The 20,791-nt window shown below is 45.1% G+C and overlaps 1 protein-coding gene across 14 annotated transcripts in view; it reads left to right on the top strand.

Moving 5' to 3' along the window:
* The window catches only part of LOC144933042 (nuclear receptor corepressor 1-like), a 180,470-nt gene that overhangs the window by 88,048 nt on the left and 71,631 nt on the right, over positions 1–20,791 (top strand). For 13 of the 14 annotated variants that reach the window (XM_078857504.1, XM_078857505.1, XM_078857503.1 and 10 more), the window contains 9 exons: positions 1,752–1,877; positions 4,880–4,936; positions 6,355–6,407; positions 7,767–7,833; positions 9,734–9,906; positions 12,601–12,682; positions 14,176–14,354; positions 16,589–16,643; positions 20,138–20,239. In XM_078857504.1, the coding sequence (XP_078713630.1) occupies positions 1,752–1,877; positions 4,880–4,936; positions 6,355–6,407; positions 7,767–7,833; positions 9,734–9,906; positions 12,601–12,682; positions 14,176–14,354; positions 16,589–16,643; positions 20,138–20,239 (894 nt within the window). The remainder of the gene's footprint in view (positions 1–1,751; positions 1,878–4,879; positions 4,937–6,354; positions 6,408–7,766; positions 7,834–9,733; positions 9,907–12,600; positions 12,683–14,175; positions 14,355–16,588; positions 16,644–20,137; positions 20,240–20,791) is intronic. The other variant, XM_078857509.1, reaches the window with a different exon arrangement.

Here is a 20,791-nt window from a genome sequence, read left to right as displayed (position 1 = left end):
AGGGATAAGAGAGAACCTCTACTCAGCTTCGAGACATTTTATTGACTGTTAAGAGCAGCAAGTGGGCCTGGGCAGGTCAGTTCGCGACAGCGTTGATCGAAACTAATGACGGAATGGCAATCCAAGTGTGTGCCAACTTACGGAGATGGAGTGATGCAAACATCCAAGCGAGCGCTTTTCTTGTCTATACACGCCTCGACTGAATGCCCTGGACCGTCAGGTATGGTGTTGGAAGATTTGCTTCATTAGAATTATCATTTTAACTGATGCTGGGTGGGAATGGCGCAAAATCTTGATGAACAAAAAACCTCAACGCATTCGTCAAAAGCACCGTGGCCTTAAAAGAAAATATATAACGGGCAACGTTTTGGGTAATGGCCCTTATTTGCATGTTGCTCCAAATGTCGTATATTGTATATATTGTTTACGGTAGTGTTATTGATGAATGTGTTTGTCAGTCCCCTGCTGGAAGAGAGGGCCTTCTCCCACCATGCAGGTAGTGGGGGTTATAAGATCCTGCAGGCTGGTGAAAGCGTGGAGTATGTCGTCGCACAGAAGCACAGTATAACTATGAATTTTGTTTCCCTGCCCTCTGCTGGCCACATCTGTAGGTCTACAACAGCCACTGAAACATCTGTTTTATGTATACTGGTCACCCATCCTGGCACTATCCATGCTCAGCCCTTGCTTGGCTTCCATTTGTATCACAAGATTGGTAGCATTCTGGGTAATCTTTTTCATCGACCGAAATAGAATCAGAATCGGAATCTTTATCCAGGAGAAATCCGATGAGCTATTAAGCTCTTTTACAGATGTCCTGCAGGAAACCTATTGTAGGGTCATGTTAAATAGCACAGAAATGGCACTGCAGTCGCTGGAACATTACAGTGGTGCAAATGAATCGCTTTAAAGTGTTTTTTTCTAATGATTTAAGCCGCAAACCCTTGCTGAATAGCCTGGGGCACATCACTTGGGTGTGTGTACTGTGTGAAAAACTGGCCGCATGTTTTTTTGGGTTGCATCGTGGATCACGAAGTAAAGGCTACATATACGTGTAAGAGGCATGGAGTGGTGGCGCAGTGTTTATCGCATCGCGGCGAGATCCCAGCGACCTCTAAGTGCGATTACCAGCCGTGGCTTAACATCAGTGGTGAGTGATAACTGAGCATGTCCTGGGCCCTGGTACTTCACCGAGCAGCATGGTGACGTATGGTCAAATGAGGCCTTCATGACCGAGAGGTATCGGGAGGCCTTCATCCAAGAAGTGGATAGACTTGATGTGTTGTGAATTAGGTTATTTTAATAGGATTTCCCATCAAATAGGGTCATGCAGAGCACATAAAATATGTAAAATGTTGAAGTATGTACTTAACATCCGAAGCAGGAGGGTCTTCCCTGAAAATGAGTCTTTTGAAGCTCAGTTGAGCATTGTTACCATGACAATACTTGGTAATGGTATGTGAAATTAGGTTGTTGCATGGGGGAGTCTCTTATCCAGCAGTGGATTGGCAAACGGGCTCTACATGTCCGTTTACGCACGCACGTGTCCGGTGTAAAAATAGAGAAGCGCAGCTTACGCACTGTGCTGATATTGCAGGCGATCTCGCCCCACTGGTTTGATGTTGGGGGTGGGGGGGCATATGCGCTCAATACATAATGGCGTGTTTTTATCCTTTCTCCATTTCCTTCTGATGCCCCCCCCCTACTCCCCAACCCTCAACCCATGTCCACCCTTCCTCCGCTGCCCTCAGCATGAGATGGTGGAGGAGGCAGCAGCAGCAGCAGCCAAACCCCCTAAGCCAGAACAAAACATCTCCCCGGTGCCCTCGGAAGCCAAACATCGCAGCATCGTGCAGATCATATACGAAGAGAACAGAGTAAGTTCAATCGCGTACCCAAAGATTAACGACCGGGACAATTTGCAGCCGTGGGCACTCTGCTTTTCCGCATGGCTTGTGCGCGCGCATGGAAGGCACAATTTTAGCGCCGCACAGGCTTTCAAATGGATGCGGTATCTACAAAATAGTTCGTTTCTCAGTTAAATTGTTCCACCCTTTTACGTTGCACACAAGTTGTTTTCCAGCCGGAAAATAGCCAGAAGAGTTGTCGACTGTGGATTTATTTTAAACGCGAATACATTCCGCACCTCCGTCCTAAACCCCGTTGACTTTGCGCCGGCTTGGCTCGCGCGCTAATGCCGCCAAGGGCTCCCCGTGATTGATGATGATAAGCTGTGGATGAGTCCGTTGCACTGCATTTAATCTGTCCGGTGAACTCTAACCTCCTTTACAGCCTTAGAGGGAAAAAAAAAGGGAACAAAGCTTTTGCCTGAGGTGTCCCACTGCCCTGGGTCTCCTGAGGCCCATAATTGATGCCCCTAACAGGGGGTTCCCTTGCCAAGACTGCGAGGGCTGTCCATTAGTCTGCATTGGATGTGTTGTGCAGCTGGCACTTGGCGGTGTTACGGGTGATTTAAGCTGCGGATATATATTTGATTGTTGGGGAGCGATTGCCGCTACCATTTTGCTTGCTCGCTCACATCTGACCCGGAGAGCGTTTCATCTCCGTGGTGCAGGCGCTGCGAAGGTCATCCGTGCAAGCGTTGTCTTTAACGTAGGGCATGAACTTAACATGTGGCTTTTAAAAAACATAAAAAAGCTCTGTAAAAAGAAAGATGCCCCCGCGGAATTTTCTAATCTCTTGGCATTCTCCAGAATTTGTCTCGTCAAAGAAAGCATTATTTGAGAGAATGTGTGTTTCTCTAGGATTCTGAATGATAGGTCACGGTGTCTATAAAATTTGACTTGAAATTAGACTAAGTGGAGTGCCGCTTTGGTGGTCAAGCATGCGAGATACTTTCTCGGCAGTCGGCCACTGCATTGTGTAACTCCTGAGAAGCCTTGACGGTGCTTTTTCTGCAAGTTGCAAAGTTTTTACATCCTTGATACTCATCTGAGCCACTGCAATTTTGAAACAAAAAAAAAAATTTGTTCCGAGGCCCCATGCAAAATTAGGTACATCTGCCAATACATTAAATGTTTGCTTTGAGTTTGGCGGTGGTGGTGGGGGCTAGGGAGAGGGTTTTTTTTCTTTTCAAGGGGGGTGCGGTGTCACGGCACGGGGTGGGGCGTCCAACTGGGATCTCTCAATCACTCCCTGTCTGGCCGCTCCTGACTCTACGCGTAATTTAGAAGACAAATTGTTCTCTCCTCCTGCCGGTCTTGGTGGGGGGGGGGTGGAAAGGGCGTTGGGGGAGGTGGTCATCTGTTGGGCCGGCGGGTGGAGGGGTGGGCGGGTGCCCGGATGGGCTTGTGGCGGACGGGCGATTGTGTGCGTCCGCTCGGGTCCTTTTTGGGTTGCTTACGCACCGCTTGGGCAGGTGCCTGCGACAGTGGCCTCCGCTTGGTGCACTGCGCGGCCTTGAGGTGCCTCGCTCGTGATGCATCGCCCTAGCCCAGAGCCGCTGGTCCCAAGGTGTTTTCTGTTGTGCAAGCCGAGGGCACCCAGAGAAAGGGCCGTGGTGGTGGTGGATGAGGGGGGGGGGTGCGGAGGGGTTCTGTGGGAGATGAGTGATGGAGTGTTTGGGAATGGCATTTTTTTTTAGAGCGCAGTGTGCCTGGTTGTCCTCGAGTCCGCTGTACTTGCTCTGTTTTGCACACTTGAAGACGATAAGTAGGTCACGTGCTCCATCGAGAAGGAATACTTTCCAGCCGTGCAAATGCTGCAGTATTATTATGGCATTTGAAAAAACGTTAAGCTTTTGTTGCTACGGAACTGTTTTAACGGAACTGATGCCAGTGAAGCGCAGGGTTTGATGGAAAATAATCACTTAGGAAATAATACTGCATTTATCTTCGTTCTCAGCGTGATCACACCGCAGTTCATTCTTTGTCATCCTAATCATCGCAGTTGTCCCCTCGAATTATCCTGCGCGTTGTGCGCCGCATCTTGCCGAGCAACGGCGTATTTTTTCAAATTTAACGCCTACAATGCGCGTCATTGAAAGCAAGCCGTGCTCCATATTGCCATTGTCGCCGTGTGCGCCGCTGCATTATTGGAGGAAAATAATTGAGCTCCTAATTGAAAAAGGACCCAAAGGGAGGCAAACAATAGCGCAATTAATTATATAAGTGTGGCGACAAAATGCCCTCGTCATCTGTTCGATAATTTACTGCGTGGCAGTGTGCTATTTCGTGTAAAGGTGGTTACGTAAGGGAGCTTTTAATTTGGACGGTGAAGAATGAGGTTCAGAGGCCTACGGTTTATTTCAATGTTCCTTTGTAAATAAGAAAATTGGGTTTGTTTAGATTTTCCATTACACGAGGAACACATTAACCACGGCAACATTGGCGAAAGGGACCTGCATTTGTGCTTTAATGCTCTGCTTTGAAATCTGACTCGTGTCGAGGAGGAAGGCTCCCAATCCACTAAACCCACATGCTAATGCTAACCCCAACTCTGACCTTGTCCATTAATGCCCAGAATAAATTCCGTCTTAAACTCTAACCCTTAACCCGCACCGTGACCAGTTAGGTGATTGCCGCTTCCCTGTTATGCTGTGAATGACGGATATTGTTCGGCTCATTATCAATAAACTCTTAAAAAAGGACATGCCAGGAAGCCAAATGTTTACAATTCTGTGGCTGTTGATACATTTTCCCCCATTGTGTATTTAATAATAATAAAAATAATTATTTTAAAGTTTTATGTTGTGAATCCTTTCAAAATTAAATGATTTCACAGCCTGCCCGCCTTGTCTATTTTATTTTCTTAAACATTGCGCAACAGAGATGGAGATCAGAATTCCTTGTTTTGTGTCCACTGGCGCATTTTACAACCACATTTAACGCCCCTGGTGACGTCCTTTCCTCGTGTGCAGATGAGAGCCGAATCTGCACACAAGATCCTGGAGAGACTGGGACCCAAAGTGGAGCTGGTGAATTTGCACGCGCACACACAAGACAAAAAAATATCCAACTGATTGTGAACACGCTGAATGCAATGCACTTGACGTGAAAACTTAATTTGGAGCTTTCGTGACTGCAGGAATCACTTTTTGGTTCTTTCGGTAAAGTCACGTATAAGGAGAAAATAATAAATTAAGTAATAGCATACGACGTTTCGATTTCAACACAAGCAACCATCATCAGGTATAAATTAAATATCTAACAAACCTAGTATACTTAGAAATATAATGCAATACACCACAGAGTTGGCTAGCCTTAGGTAGGGTGTTGACTGTTATGTTAGCCGACTCTCTGGTGTATTGCATTATATTTCTAAGTATACTAGGTTTGTTTTCTATTTTATTTATACCTGATGATGGTTGCTTGTGTTGCAATCGAAACGTCGTATGCTCTATTATTTAATTTATTATTTTCTCTTTATACTTGACTTTACCGAAAGAACCAAAGAGTACTTGACGTTCTTGCCTTGGCAAGGTGAGACCCGTGTATGAAGGGGTAACATAGGTCAGCGGGCGCAGACAAAGCTGTGCAGTGCTCGACAGAAATTCTTTCGGACTGTGCAAATAGTGATGCTGGTGATGAAACTTGTGCTCTTCATTGCTCTGTAAGAAAAGCTTTATGACCAACTGAGAACCCCCATTGAAGCCACACAGAATATGTCTTTCAAGGTGGAACCTGGATACATTACCCTCCAAAACCACGTGCATTAGCACGTCCTTGGGTGGTGTTGCCAAGCTGTTGTGTGAAAACGATCGAGGCTGTTCTACCGCGTTTCCATGACCGCCGGCTTGGTTTGTGAATCGGGCAAGTTTGCTTGTCCCCGGATTCCCTTGGTAGTCTTACCTGGTCAAATGAGGACCAAGTGGGGCCACACGGCTCGGTTTAGCCGGGCTGTGTGGATTTATTTCATGAGGGCGCTGCATGCTTTTTTTTTTTAACTCTGAGCACCCTCAGAAACGGTCGAAACTGTCACGGGGTCAGCGTTGAAAAGATGCGCATGGCCTTTGGTGTGTCTCGCTTTGTTTAACTTCAGAGACCTGGTCTTCCTTAAAATATATATATATTTATATATTTATATATATATATTTTAACCCAAATTGAGGTATGTTGGGGTGGGATAGTGTTAACTCATCCAAAGAGATGTATCCATCCGTACGTTGGCCACCGACAATGCTGCGCTTATGAATTTTTGGCGAGGTGTTAGTTTTCAGAGTTGTTTGCTTGTTTTTGCCCCCAAAGTAATTTAAAATGTGTTGCAGATTTCGGATTGCATGTTAATTTGTACAGACGCTTAAATTACTTTAAAAGCTTGGCAACAGCATGCGTTGTTCTTATAAATTATTTTTCTGTGAATTTTGTGTGTGTGTTTATTTATTTATTTTAACAGCCGCTGTATAAGCAGCCGTCTGACACAAACCAGTACCATGAGAACATCCAAACGTAAGTTTATGATTAATTATTATGCTCAAAATATGCACTCATGTAACAATGGATCATTTCCAATACACACTGGTGTTTTTCAATGATTAGTTTGTGGAAAGCCTACAATTACTATTGATTTAAAATGCACCACAATGAGGAGCAGCTAATTGATTCTTGAATTATACTGTGACCCTGCAGAGTGACTATTCAACCAATTTACGTAGGGAGGGCATCTTAAAAACAACCCTGTTCATTAGAATAACTTGCGTCTCGGATATTTTTAATTGCAAGGTGAGGAGGAGGTGGAATTCTAGCAAATGATTTTTGAATCCACCTCTGTGAAGCTTTTGGAGGGTTCTGGGGGTGGGTTATCGGGAATGGCCAATGTAGCAAACTTCCCCGAAAATATATCAAGGGGAATTATTATTGAGGAAATCATCTTTCCATTTATGAAATATTGCAATTGGTCCACCATGTGTCACATGGTGGAATGTTTCTCCCGTTTGCATATTCGTGTTTTCTCCATGCATTACATTTTTCTCCCATACAAGAAAAGATAATTCAATAAATGCGTGGACAATACCGATCGTTTATTCCAGAACAAACTCTCACGTTCTTTTCTCGGAGTGATGCTGCATTGAGATTTTGGGCCATTTCCTTAAATGAGTGTTTGGCTTCTTACGAGTGGGAACCAAGAATGCTGGGAGGATGTCCCCCCTGCAAGATGGATTCATTCATCTTTTGCAAAAGCATGTTCTCGTTAGGAGATTTGAGACTCTAGGTGCTCCAGATGTTTGTGGATGCGGAATTATTCTACGCACGTGATGATGCTTTTCATTTACCGCACCCTGCGACCCGAGTGATGTGAGCCCTGCTAAAATCACTGGCGATTGAGATCTAAAACCCAGTCATTCACCAAACCCCACTGACCAGTACGGTCAAAAACCCATGAGCGGCACGTGTGGGGAGGAGGGAGGCCTTCGTACAGAAGGAGATGTTCCACAAAGGGCTGCGTGTGGCCGAGCGGTAGAGTTGCGTTCGCCGCTTGTTGCAGAGGTTGACGATTCAAATCCATCGATCGCCCCGATTTAATACTGCGGATATATTAACCTCTAAAATACACGCTGTCTGTTTGCAAGTGGACTTTGGAGAGCACGCGCTGTAATTCGAAGAAGATTAGGCCATTCGTTTGTTGCCAGCATCATCGGCTGAATAGAAACAAATATACTCGCACATTACTTAATTGGGAAGAGCATATAGCCGCAATCTTCTGGAAAAGAGTCATGAGGCTGAATGAGGTTTTCATGGGTAAACAAATGTAATAATAATACATAGCACCTTTTTGATGTGAACTTTTTCCTGATCCTTCTCTACTAGAAACCTCACCATGAGGAGCAAGCTCATCATGTATTTCAAGAGACGAAATCAGCAGCGCAAGGTGAAGGTGAGGACTTGGAGTCTTGAGTGGTGCATGCCCCCTTCCCGTCGAATGAACCACTGGCAACTGCCACCCCATTCTGAGAGCGCGCTGCAGGGCATTTAAATCCTACTGAAGACTCCTTGACATTGCCTCCGACTACCCAAACTCATCAGATCTAAGAAAGTAAACGGGATTTGAAAGTGCTTGGATGGGCGACAGATGTTATAGGCTGTGGGCCTATGTGGTCGACAGCAGAAGCCAGTGTAGAAATAACCAATGATTGTACTGTACTTCTGTGTCCTCGCATCTACGCGACGACTAGTGTGCTGAAGTATACAACTAAACTACATTATTTTCCAGGTAAAGCCCACTGAGCTATTAACTCTCTTCTGAAGCAAAATTATAGCTCATTGAAGCAGCTTATCAAAGGTGGGAATGTATAGTAGCTGAATAATCTCAACGCACATTTCCAAATGCAGAGGGAAAAACCAGAGTACCCGTAGAAATATCCACGCGACCACGGGGAGAACATGCAAGCTCTATACATATAGGCTATCGCGACGAGATAAACCCCCGCAGCCGACACGGTGTGGGGGGATGTCTTCATTCGGTAGTACATTGCCAAAAACATGTACACCTGTGCAAAGTCAAGTTGGAACCCCGTTGAGATTCATTATTCCTTTCGTAGCAGAGACCTGAGTAACCATGGCTACCTATGGACAATCTGTAACGACTGCAGGTTGCACCCTGCATGTGGGCGTGTTACCGTCTCGTACGTTTCTCATAGGTACATCGGCAAAAAGGACATAGATGATGATGTGGGGTGGGGGTGGAGGGGGGGGTGGTTGGTGCGTGGTTATTATTTCTTTCGTTTTAACACGTTACGTAATGCAGTGGTGGGAAATAAAAAATATCATTTTGACAAATTGCTCTCGTTTTACGATGGAAAATGTGGTTTAGCATGAAAAGTGAAACGAAAGAAAAAACCGCCATGGTTTGTCAACTGGAAATGCATAATTTCCCACGGCCTTTGGAAGTCGCATTAAATGAGCATGTGATTTTTATAAACATGTAAAAGCAAATGGGTTAAGCGAACCGAACAAAATAAAAGCCTGCAGTCAGTTTGTACCCTTGCGATTAATTAACCAGCGAGAAAGTCTTCTGGAAAAAAAAGATAAATTGCGCCCATATTGAACGAGTGTTGAATGGTTCGCGTTCTCCAACGGTGAACCCTGAGCCAGGCGTTTAACGTTTTACAATTCGCACATCCTCCCCCCCCCGCGCTCGTTCTAAACACGGTGCGAAGTGCCCCTAACGATAGGCTACGTACGGTGCGAAAGAAGTTAAACATGCATACGTACGGGGGTTGGGGGGTGGCGGGCAGGTGGGGGGGGGGGGCGCTTTGTGGAGGAGAGGGCACTTTGGGCTGATGCTGTTCCCCATGAAAGTAAGTGCCATATCCGAGGAGGATGAAGGTCCATTCAAGGATTAATTTTCCACCACATTTTGCGCGACTCCTTTTTTCCACGCTGAGATGCGGTTAATAAAATGAATTCATTCCTTCCGGGGAGGTCTGAGATCCCGTGCCATTTTAAGCCGTTAATGAATGCAGATCCTTATCCTTACCACATCCTGATGCTTCTCAACAACAGATAAAGGGATACAATTGCAATCACTTCTGGGCAACTCTCTTAATCATCGAATAGATGTGGATAATAGGATTCAGTTATAACTTTCAGTTGACTACTTGTCGGTGACCCATCATCGGGAAGTAAATGGATTAATTGTTTGCTACTCGCGGGTGACTGCAATTATCCGCTAAAAGACACGTGCGATTGTCCTAAAAAACGATCGGCGGGGGGCATGGACAAACAGTATTTGCTTATACGGAACTGTTGTCGTGCTCACTGGCTCTCTCCCGCAGGAGCAGTTCCTGTCGGAGCGCTACGGGCAGCTGCTGCAGGCGTGGGAGAAGCGCGTGGAGCGCATCGAGAGCAACCCGCGGCGACGCGCCAAGGACGTCCGCACGCGCGACTACTATGAGAAGCAGTTCCCCGAGATCCGCAAGCAGCGCGAGCAGAAGGAGAAGGGGCAGAGGTGAGCTCGGGGTCGCTGACGTCGCCGCCACCGCGGCACCTTGGATGCCCACGTGGCTTTAGAAGCGTTCTACGGAGTAAAACAAAAAACAATGGTGCTTTTCGTTGTGTTTATTCTCGAACTTTTACCCTGATTGCGCAATCGGCTTCGCGTAACGAGACGAAATCGCAGAGCTCTGCGACACTGCGCGGTTGGGTGGCGGAGAAACGGCCCCCGGAAGCGGATATCACGGAGTACCTTGACGGGAACTCGTGCATAGCATCTGGCGCACACAGTAGATGGCAGCACTTATCCTCCCGCTCTGTCGTCAGGAAATATTTATCGTATGGCGAGTCGAACGGATATTTTTTTTAAATTTCAGACCGTAAATTTTGCTTATTGAAGTGCAGAACTAAATTTATGTAATTAGCTTTTTGTTGAGTATTTGGTTACTGGGTGTGAGTCCGTGAAATCAGACAGCTGAAGCAGTACTGCTCAGGTTGTAGGTTTGAATTCAGGCAGCTGCCTGTGGTAAAACTGGATTCATACATTTAGTGAATGAGTGTACAGTAAAATTTGGTTCCCTGCTCAATCTGGCTAAATTCCAGCCCTGAGAAGGAAAAACGTGGGTTTGATTGCCATGTGACCAACATTCATGTCGATAGCAGAGCAGATGAGAAAGTGATGCCGAACTACTGTAGTGGACCAGAGGTCACTTGAAAGGATTTCCAAGGTAGCTCTGTAACATCTGCGTCCGTGGGCCATTCTTTTGTTGTTTGGTTTATTTTATTTCGTTTAACCAGATGACAAATGAGACCAGGATACATACTCTTTGGTTATTTCGGTAAAGTCACGTAGATAAAAGATAAAATAGAATAAGAATAAGAGATAAAAATTTAAATAAAAATGAATGAAAGTAAATTAAATCACGACGTTTCGATTGCAATGCAAGCAATCATCAGGTGTGAAAATCACAGCTAGAATTTTTTTTAGTAAATCACAGCTAGAGAATTTTTAGTAAAAATTTTCTAGCTGTGATTTTCACACCTGATGATGATTGATTGTGTTGCAATCAAAACGTCGTGATGTAATGTTGTTTTATTTTAAGTTTTTTTTCTATTTTTATCTGTTATTCTAATTTTTATTTTATTTTTTACCTACGTGACTTTATCAAAAGAACCAAAGAGTATGGATCCTTGCAGTGACGAAAACTTCAAATCTAGAATGAGACCAGGATAGTCTAATTTACAAGAGTGACCTGGGGCATTATTTGCGTACCAGTTGTGGGCGATGATTGCTATATATAATTTCATTTGAGTAATGTGCGGTTAATCTTTTGTGAGAGATCCAAATTGATGTCTTGTCTTGTAAAATAAAGACGATAGTGCAATTGGAATTAAATTGGAGAAAAGAAAAAAAGTTTTAGCGACGTGAAAAACAGCGTGGCACGGAAAAGGAAAAAAAACTCTAGAAAATCTGCGACATTTTAAAAATGTTTTTTAATTCATATTGCGGACAAATGGCCCGTTTCTGGGCCAGCTATATTTGGGTGTGAGATGGTCACTGGTTAAACAACATTTTGACAGCATTTTAGTCGATGGGGATTTACGTGCGATTGAACACTTTGAATGTAATCACCTGTCCGCAAATACATGCACGCACGCATGTACGTGCGCTTGGAGCTAAAACCTTTTCAGGGCTTGTGTCCTCATGGCAGGTTTTTATTCATACGAAACGAATCTTTTCACACGTCTGCTTTTAAAATTGTAAATTCAAATCACACTTGCCCAGTGGAGTTTTGTTGTGTGGGGAGCATTGGCCTCATTTGAGGCATGGTTTTCACTGCCAAAGAGATGATTATTTAAATGTGGCTGGGTGGCACTAGGCCTAGTGCCCTTGTAGAATATCTGATGAGAGCTTCGAATGTCACTTGTAGGTTTTTTTTCTTTGCCTAGGAGATGTGTGCGTCTGCTGTGGCGTGGTTACAGAATGGAAAAGTAGATGTACAATGTGACTTTTGAAGTGTTTTATTCTTCCGCATCAAGTCGACTATGTAATGTCGATCACACAATACATCATCCCTCTGGGGGTCGCTAAAATAAGTAGCAATTTGTGGAGAAGTCAATAGTGGTTGTCCTATGGGGAGACTTGTCTCCGCCATAGAATTGTGGACATACCGCCGGCTCTTGGCAGTAAGCAGGAGTTGAGCAATCTCTTAATGCATTTTTTGAGCAGTAAATCACTTGGCCTTTTTTTGCTCATTGGGTACAAATTATTTAACTGAAGGATAGCGTAACCGACTTGGAAGCTTGAAATAGAACATGATATGAAAACGTTCTAGATGTAATCGGCAAGGGGAGGTTGTGTTAAGTGGGGCACACGTGCAGGATGGAGGAGGACAGGTGACTGAAACATGCGATGGAGAGATTGGCTGAAACCTGAAGCCAGATGATGTTAATAGACTAAGTGGTTTGTGAAAGACTTGTTTAACTGGTGGTGATTAGAATGATGGAGTTGTCCTTGGTCCTTGAAGGACATTTTGGCTGTTTAACAAGTGGAAGACCTAAAGGCAGGTAAGCGATTGTAATTGCAGACCTTGGAGGTCAGCTGTCAACTTCGCCACAAACACACAATTGAGCAGAAGAAGAAAGCGATGGTCAGTTGTGGCCATGATAACCTCTGACGTCTGGACCCTGGCCTACTCGTGTGTTCCAGGCGCAACCAAAAGGGAAACGGATCGGCTGACGGCAGCGACGAGGAGGCTGCTGACACCGGCGACGACCTGTCTGACCAAGAGGTACCACAAGCCGACCCCCGTTGGTCATATTTTATTTACCAATTCAAGTACCGGAGCACGCCAGTTTAAATATAGTCGCCATATCCACGACGTCCCCGGGTACGCTGTACGACGCTTGGTGCCGTGGGCACAGTTATCAAACGCGCTTACGAATGAAAACGCACAAATCCTCAAATTAAGCGCAAGGTTCTGGATGCTAATGCCTTGGCATGAAAGAAAAAACAATACGACAGAGAGGTGTCAATCAGTGCCCAGAGAATGCAAAGAGGAGATAACGACCATCGGTGAATGCTGTTCCACTTTTGATCTCCCTGGGTCAGCTCTTTCAAAGTAACGACGGCTATAATTATTGTCGTGAAAGCTCTCCGGGGTTGTGCGAGCCCCCCCCCCACCCGCCGTACCTTTAAAAAAAAGTTTGATGACCTTTTAATCGAGAGCCGTTGTTGTGATGAGAAGTTGAAATGACCCGAGGATTTCTGCTGGGAACGAGCATTTGCTTTTAATGGGTGTGCTGTAATTTGTCTTAAACAAGCATCGTTTCTTAACAAACAAACAAGCAGGGCTTCTACAATTAGTTTCCCATTCATGTGTCTCGAGCGCCGACCCAGTAGCCGTGTGAGTCAGGCGTGTTCGTGGGTAGAGCTTATTAGCGCAAGGGCATTTTTTTAAATTTCGGCGCTCTTCGCTTGTTCATCAGTCTTTTATGTTAAATCGTGTACACGCCGCTCGCAATGTTAAACAAAGAAATATAGACGATTGCTGTGTTTTTGTCGTCGCAGTCAGTGAAACGGGTTCAGTGTTATTTAACTCGCTCAATCTTGCTGTGAATTATCTACAAAACGTGGCCGTTGAAGACGTGGCTGTGACAGCCATCGGCGTGCCATCCCAGTTTTAATTCATTGCGTCGTCGATTCAGAAGCCTCGGCGAAGCAAATAAAACCGGATCGCTAAATATACTTCGTTAGCATGCTCACACGTCCACCGTTGCCACGCGCGCAACAATCCCCCCCTAGTTCCTGCGTTCAACCTCTGCACGCTCGTTTTTGGTTTGCAGCAAGTGTATTTTTACATATACGTTCGTCACTGAATTTTTGCACGATGCAGAAACACACTTTACAGAATGCTGAAATTAGATTATCACTGCAATTTTTTGCAAATATAACAAATATATACACAGTCCTATATAAACAATTCAACCCTTTTGTCAATCCACTGCCAGATGAGAGTTTCCCCACCACTGTCCGGGTTGTGTTAATTCACCATACTTCACCACACTGGTCGCCCGTCCAAAACAATCGCCGAGCCTCCTCAGCCCCCCACGTGGCTTTCCGAGATCTGACAAAACTTGCGCTTTCTGGGTGATCTGACCGCGGCCGTCGGGCTCGTTGTCCACAATACGAAGACTGCGTCGTTATCGCCGCCGGGGTTGGGGGGTTCTCTCGAGGTCACCTTGAGCATCGCCCCCCGTTGGCGTTGCGCTCTTGACCCCCCAGGGCAGCGAGAAGCAGATGCGCGACCTGGCGGCCGTGCCTCCGAGGCTGTTCGACGTCGACCAGCGACACGTGCGCTTCATCGACAAGAACGGTCTCCTGGGCGACCCCGTGCGCGTGCACCGCGAGCGGCAGCTGCTCAACGTGTGGACCGAGCACGAGAAGGAGATCTTCCGAGACAAGTAGGTTTGCTGGATTGACCAGTATTATTCTTAATAAAGGTTTTTTTTTGGGTTAGATCGGTTGGCTTCGTATGGCACGAAAGAAGTTCAACATGCGTACATACTTTGTATTGAATGTTAAGAAGAGTAAACAGGCTTGGGCAAAACACGTTGCTATAAAGAGGCGATGGCTGGTGGTCGAGACTAACGACAGAGTGGCAGCCGAAGGATGGGACACCCGTGGGACTGACGTTCACCGCGGAGATGGGGCGATCAACTCGCATGTAGGAGCTAGGTGGATTGTTGCGTGGATTGGTGAGGGAGGGCGAGGGTTTGTGGAAGTCTTCATCCAGCAGTGGATAGATAATGGGTGATGACGATGTCCTCACTGTGGCATTCGCAGTCAGTGAAAGCAATTACGGCGTGTCAAAAAAAAAGTTAAAATCATCTCCAAATTGTATTGTCGGCCTTTTACGTTGCTAACAGATTTTTTTGTTAAGTCACAATAGACCCTAAAACGACAAGAATTTACGTAATTGAGATAATCAAGCGGTCGCCTGTTACGCGAGGCTGCGCGCGCCGTTGTCAGCCTGGATTGCGTTATGCGCTGGTAATGTATCTGGCAAGAGGTGACCATCTGCTCGTTGTCCGCGAGGCGCTGGGAGGGTGTATCATGTGTCCTGTGTCGTTGGCCCCCTCTCTCGGCTTTCACACCGGCATCAGATAAAGCGGCAAAACAAATATTGAAATATTATTATTTGGTTCTTTTGGTTAAGTCACGTCTAAAGATAAAATAATAAATTAAATTAAATAATAGAATACGACGTTTCGATTGCAACACAAGCAATCATCATCAGGTATAATGAAATAGCGACATAATATCTAACCAGAAAACTATAGATAGACATATTAGCAGACAGATATCACCAAGATACATACATAGCGAGAGCAACACAGGTAACAGAGAGGGGTGATCGTCTCTGTGGGGTGGCCTTAAATAGACAGAGGGGGGGGCGGAGGCAGAGAGAGGGAGGGGGGTTAGAGAAAAAAATTAGCATATCAATGAGTGGTCAACAAAACGTGGTGCTGCAAGTACGATGACACGGCAAGCAAGCCTGAAAATCAGGAGAAAGACACACTAAAATTAAATAACCTCGTAAAATATCGAAATGTAATGTAATACAACACAGAGGGTCGGTCAACACACAATTAACGCATAGCCTGGTTGATTACGTGTTTCAAAGATTGCTAAGTTAGAATTTAAGTGTGAACATTCTAAAGAGGACACAGGCAGAGAAAACAAGTCGCCAGAGAGAGAGAAAAAAGATAAGCTTAAAACTTCCCCGTAGAAGTGGTTCAATCTTAATTAAGATTGATAAAGATAAGCTTAAAACTTCCCCGTAGAAGTGGTTCAATCTCTCTCTGGCGACTTGTTTTCTCTGCCTGTGTCCTCTTTAGAATGTTCACACTTAAATTCTAACTTAGCAATCTTTGAAATACGTAATCAACCAGGCTATGCGTTAATTGTGTGTTGACCGTCCCTCTGTGTTGTATTACATTACATTTCGATATTTTACTAGGTTATTTAATTATAGTGTGTCTTTCTCCTGATTTTCAGGCTTGCTTGCCGTGTCATCGTACTTGCAGCACCACGTTTTGTTGACCACTCATTGATATGCTAATTTTTTCTCTAACCCCCCTCCCTCTCTCTGCCTCCGCCCCCCCCCTCTGTCTATTTAAGGCCACCCCACAGAGACGATCACCCCTCTCTGTTACCTGTGTTGCTCCCGCTATGTATCTTGGTGATATCTGTCTGCTAATATGTCTGTCTATAGTTTTCTGGTTAGATATTATGTCGCTATTTCATTATACCTGATGATGATTGCTTGTGTTGCAATCGAAACGTCGTATTCTATTATTTAATTTAATTTATTATTTTATCTTTAGATGTGACTTAACCGAAAGAACCAAATAATAATTCCTGCAGTCACGAAAGTTCTAAAATTCAAATATTGAAATAACCCACGGGGGGTTTCATTATAATCAATGTCCCCTTAAATACATAGCGTTTTATAATCTCCTGTAGGTCTGTGAACTTTCACCGCCAGGGCCGCCAAAAACCCATCGCTTAGCGGTTAATGTCTTTTAACATGTTTTTAATTTGGAAATTGGTGTGCACGTACATCCATCTGGACTGTTCCCCACGTGTGGCGATGTTTTTAATGTGAACTAATCCCCGGCTCTGCTTTTTTCAGATTTGTTTTGCATCCAAAGAATTTTTCGTTGATTGCTTCCTACCTGGAAAAGAAGGTAAAGAGAGCTAAATTTTGTTTGTGTTCTTTACATTGTGTTCTTTGGCATATTGGACGTAGTTTTATGCAGGCTATTTTGGTAGTAAAATTAACATTTTTGTAGAAAGCATTATTACGTAAAACAGCATAAAAAATTGGCGCTTTATATACGAAAAACAATTGCTGTTTGTAACCATGCCTCCTGTACGAACAGAAAAAAAAATCTGTTTTGTGTGTTTTGCCAGAGAATTTGCTGCCTTGTTCACAGCTTATCCGCGCAACAAGCAGTCCGTCTCTGAATTCACACAGTGCTTTCTTGCCAAGATTCTACTGCCTTGCTGGGTTGTTATGATACCCCGTCCCCTCCACTGCATGCTTCAGTTTATTGTCACGATTCTGCAGCATCAGTCAAATTCACAAACTGTGGGTTTTGTCGTCTTAACCCATTTTCCGAGTGCTGTTTTGAATTTCGTGAACAATGGAGACTTTATTGTCAACGTGCATGTTTAAAAAAAAAAAATTCGACGCACAATTTCCACGCGTTTATTTTGAGCTTGAGAATAGAAACGGCTGTATGTTTGTTTGAGCTCAAGCGTAATCATAATAAACTCGACTTGTCGTAGGTAGGTGACTCTTTCCTTGAAAGCCGGAACCACAAAAAACGAAATCGCTTCTTGTTCATCAGTCTTAGCGTTCACTTCGTCTCATACTCACAACTCTTAATATTCCTCATGGCACCAACTTCCTTTGCAGAAGAGAGTCCACGGATATATAAACAACAACAAAAATCGCTACCAGAAAATGGTAGTAGTTACATGGCTACCCAAATACTTCACTTATTCGGACAGATGTACATTTGTATTAAATGTTTCATAATCTTTATTTATAAAGAGAATGTTTTCATTTTGGAGCATGCCCTTGCTCACTCGTGGGCAATACCTTGTTGGAAGATGCAACCTGAAAAACAGTCAAAAAACAATCAGGAGATGCCATGTCCCAGACTATATAGCATGAGTTTTACATTTTGTTCATGACTAATATTTAGGAATAACATCACTTACCATTCACATATTTGCCCATGAAAGCCTCCCCGACTCTCAGGATGGTTGCAGTAGGGTCCAGATAGGCTTTTGCAGGAGGAGTTGAGGATTGCTATCTTCATCCTAATTTAGTTAATTAGCGAGTAAATTGGCAAATTTGGAACATGATGCCGGCACAATGAATAGCCTACTCTTAGAATTTCTGCACGTAATCTCTCAACGTCCACCGTGAAACAGATGGCGCGTAATATTTTTGGATAATGCACCTGCAGTATTAACCAGGGTAGCTTCCTGGATTCGAATCGCGAACGCGCTACCGCTGGGCCATGTTCGTGTAGTGAGTTCAACTGAGTCGCAGACTTAGACTTGGAAGGCAACACATTTATTTAACTCCAACACATGGGGTCACTTCCCCTGAACAGAATAACAACATATGGTGGTGACCACCAGGCTAACTACACTAGTTACAACGTTACTGCTACTACAGACCGGGACCAACAGCTCGGGCCCAGGTCCACGTGTTGGAGACTCGTTGAACGGAGAACGTAGACGAAGGTTTCTTCAGGATGAACAACAACAACAAACCTGGTTCTCTGCGGCGTGGCTGGCTCCGCCCTTGGCCACGACCACCTTCCAGAATTCTCGGGAAGGATCTGGATCCCAACCACGTGACCCCCTTAGCTCCCACTTGGGGCCCCTTTGTCGACTTAACTGGTCACGTGTCCACTCGGGTCAAGCAGAGTGCCATGGCCTTTAGCAACCTTACTCCTACGGCTGGCACTCCCACACCCTGTCCTGTAGGGTTGGCACTGCACGCCAAGCGTGGTGCCATCCAGCGCAATCAATCAGCGCACGCTGTGCCTATCTAGGGCCCGCACTGCACAGTGGCATCCCGCGATGTCACTACATTAGTAACAATCGCTGCATTGCTATACTCGCGTGTTTTTAACACAATGCCAATGCAATGATGCCACGACATCCTTGGTTGTAACATCCTTGGTTGTAACTTTAACTTACTTTTTTTTTCCCTCTGTTGAGCCCTCAACCTGATCTATAGAACAGGCGTGCATGCACAGCTTGTGTACATAATATCAAGACAATATCCATTTGTCTTCACACTTTGCAATGTCTTTAAATGAATTCACATAATCTTCTGCGGGATAGTTATGGATGTTCTGCGCACTCACGCAACCCGGGTTAAATTGTTGGCATCGGTAAACGCTGCGCGTTTGCGGAGAGCGGCTCTTTGTCAAACCTTTGTGCGTTCATGCAAATAGATTTGTGCTTTTGTTTCATCGTGCCATGCATAAACATGTGGACACATCTTGCAATAACCCCTGCAAAAAACCCCCCGCTGATCGTTGTTAATGACCGAGAGACTAATTACTCAAGGATCTCTTGTTTTAATTGGGTATGCCAGAGATAACCCTCCATTCTACGTGGTTGCACTTAACTGTAAGATCTGTAGGTCAGGGCAGTATTGCATAGTAATGTATGCTTGCTTTCCCCCCATTTATCCACCTGCGATTTAGAATTTTGATTGCATGTGCCCGTTAATTAGCAATTATTACATCACCACCACAGTTGTAGATTGGCGAATAAGCTGCTTTCCTTTTGTTTTAATTCGCGGGGTAGTGGTGCGGGCCGGGGGTAGTCGTGGGGGTGGAAATTTGGACAGGGCGGGGGGGACCCCATTTTATTGTTTGCGCCGTGGGGGTTGATGCCAACCGTGCTGCGCCACTGCCTTCTGTAGCGCGCCGTATCCGAGCTGCCGTGTTCGCATGTGGTTTCGAATTTGAAACACATTTTTTGGATAAGAAATGGGATTGTTATTCTACTCTCCATTCAGCTGCAAACCAATGGGCCACCTCGCGCTGCGGCCAGAGTGGAGCGCCAGCAGACTTCGCTGCAGTTTAGTGTGCCCCAAATTTATATTTTTAAATATCGGTTAAATGATCCTTACGGCGGTACCCCGTGGTACCAAATAATACAAAATGGCCGCGGAAATTAAATATTTTATTTTGGGGACACTATTTTTTCCAGGGGTGTACTTCACTCCGCGACTGAGGTACCAATCAATCTGAAATCATTGCTACTCGGCGATGTCGAAACGCAGCGAGGACGATTGCACTGAAACCCTGAACGCTCGCAACGCACCGTAGTGGTGCATCGTGTCCAGCTCGTAGAGATGAGTCGATTGCCGCATCGCCGACCATCAACAGACTAAAAATGACTGCATCACGGACATTATGCGAGAGCCGGGGTACTATGGTACCCCGGGTACCGCCATAAGGTAAAAATATTAACTTATCTGGGAAAACTGGCATACCAGCCCTGTGTGTATCCCCCCCCCTCTCGTTCTCTGCCGCATGTCTCTGTGACTCAATTTATGACCGTTCGAAAATAAAAAAAATCCACGCTTGGAAAGTTTAAATCTGCTGACCGCCGTGTAATTTAACATTGCTCTTCGCAGACCGTCTCCGACTGTGTCCTGTACTACTACTTGACCAAGAAAAATGAGAACTACAAGGGGCTGGTGAAGAAGAGTTACGGGCGCCGGAGGGGAAGGAATACGGTAAGCGATATCCCTCCGATGCCACGCCACGACGCCACCCCCCTTCCCTCAATTTTGAGAAGCCCGTCAGAAAATCACGAACCCGCAGTGGTGGCAGCGCAGAGGCAGCAACGTAAATGTGTCGGTAAACTCCAGCAAAAGCTCAGTCCCCCCTCCTGACCCCCCAAGAGGCTCAAAGGACTCGGGGATGTAAAAGAGAACATTGTTGCGTGTCAAATATCAGAAATATTAGCTCGCATTCAAATACGAATGAACAAAGCCAACTAAATAAATACACCAATGACTGTAACCTCTGCCCTCTATCTTGACTGCATTTTCTCATCTCACCACATCACTTTTTTTGGCCGATATTTCTCTTATTTCACTCCACATATTTATTTTGTCGATGTCTCTTTTGTCATATCACTGGGATTTTGTTAATTGAAAGGGGGTGCCCTCACCACTGATATTTTCTCTGTGTATACTGAGGGGGGGGCCCCCTTTGGGTCAGTATCGCCACTCCGCCTTTGTCACGCTTGTGCTGCTGCTGTCCATTACCCCAATTCTTTTTAT

Source organism: Lampetra fluviatilis, chromosome 6 (assembly GCF_964198595.1).
Source record: "Lampetra fluviatilis chromosome 6, kcLamFluv1.1, whole genome shotgun sequence".
NCBI classification, from domain to species: domain Eukaryota; kingdom Metazoa; phylum Chordata; class Hyperoartia; order Petromyzontiformes; family Petromyzontidae; genus Lampetra; species Lampetra fluviatilis.
This window is presented reverse-complemented; position numbering and strand designations above follow the sequence as displayed.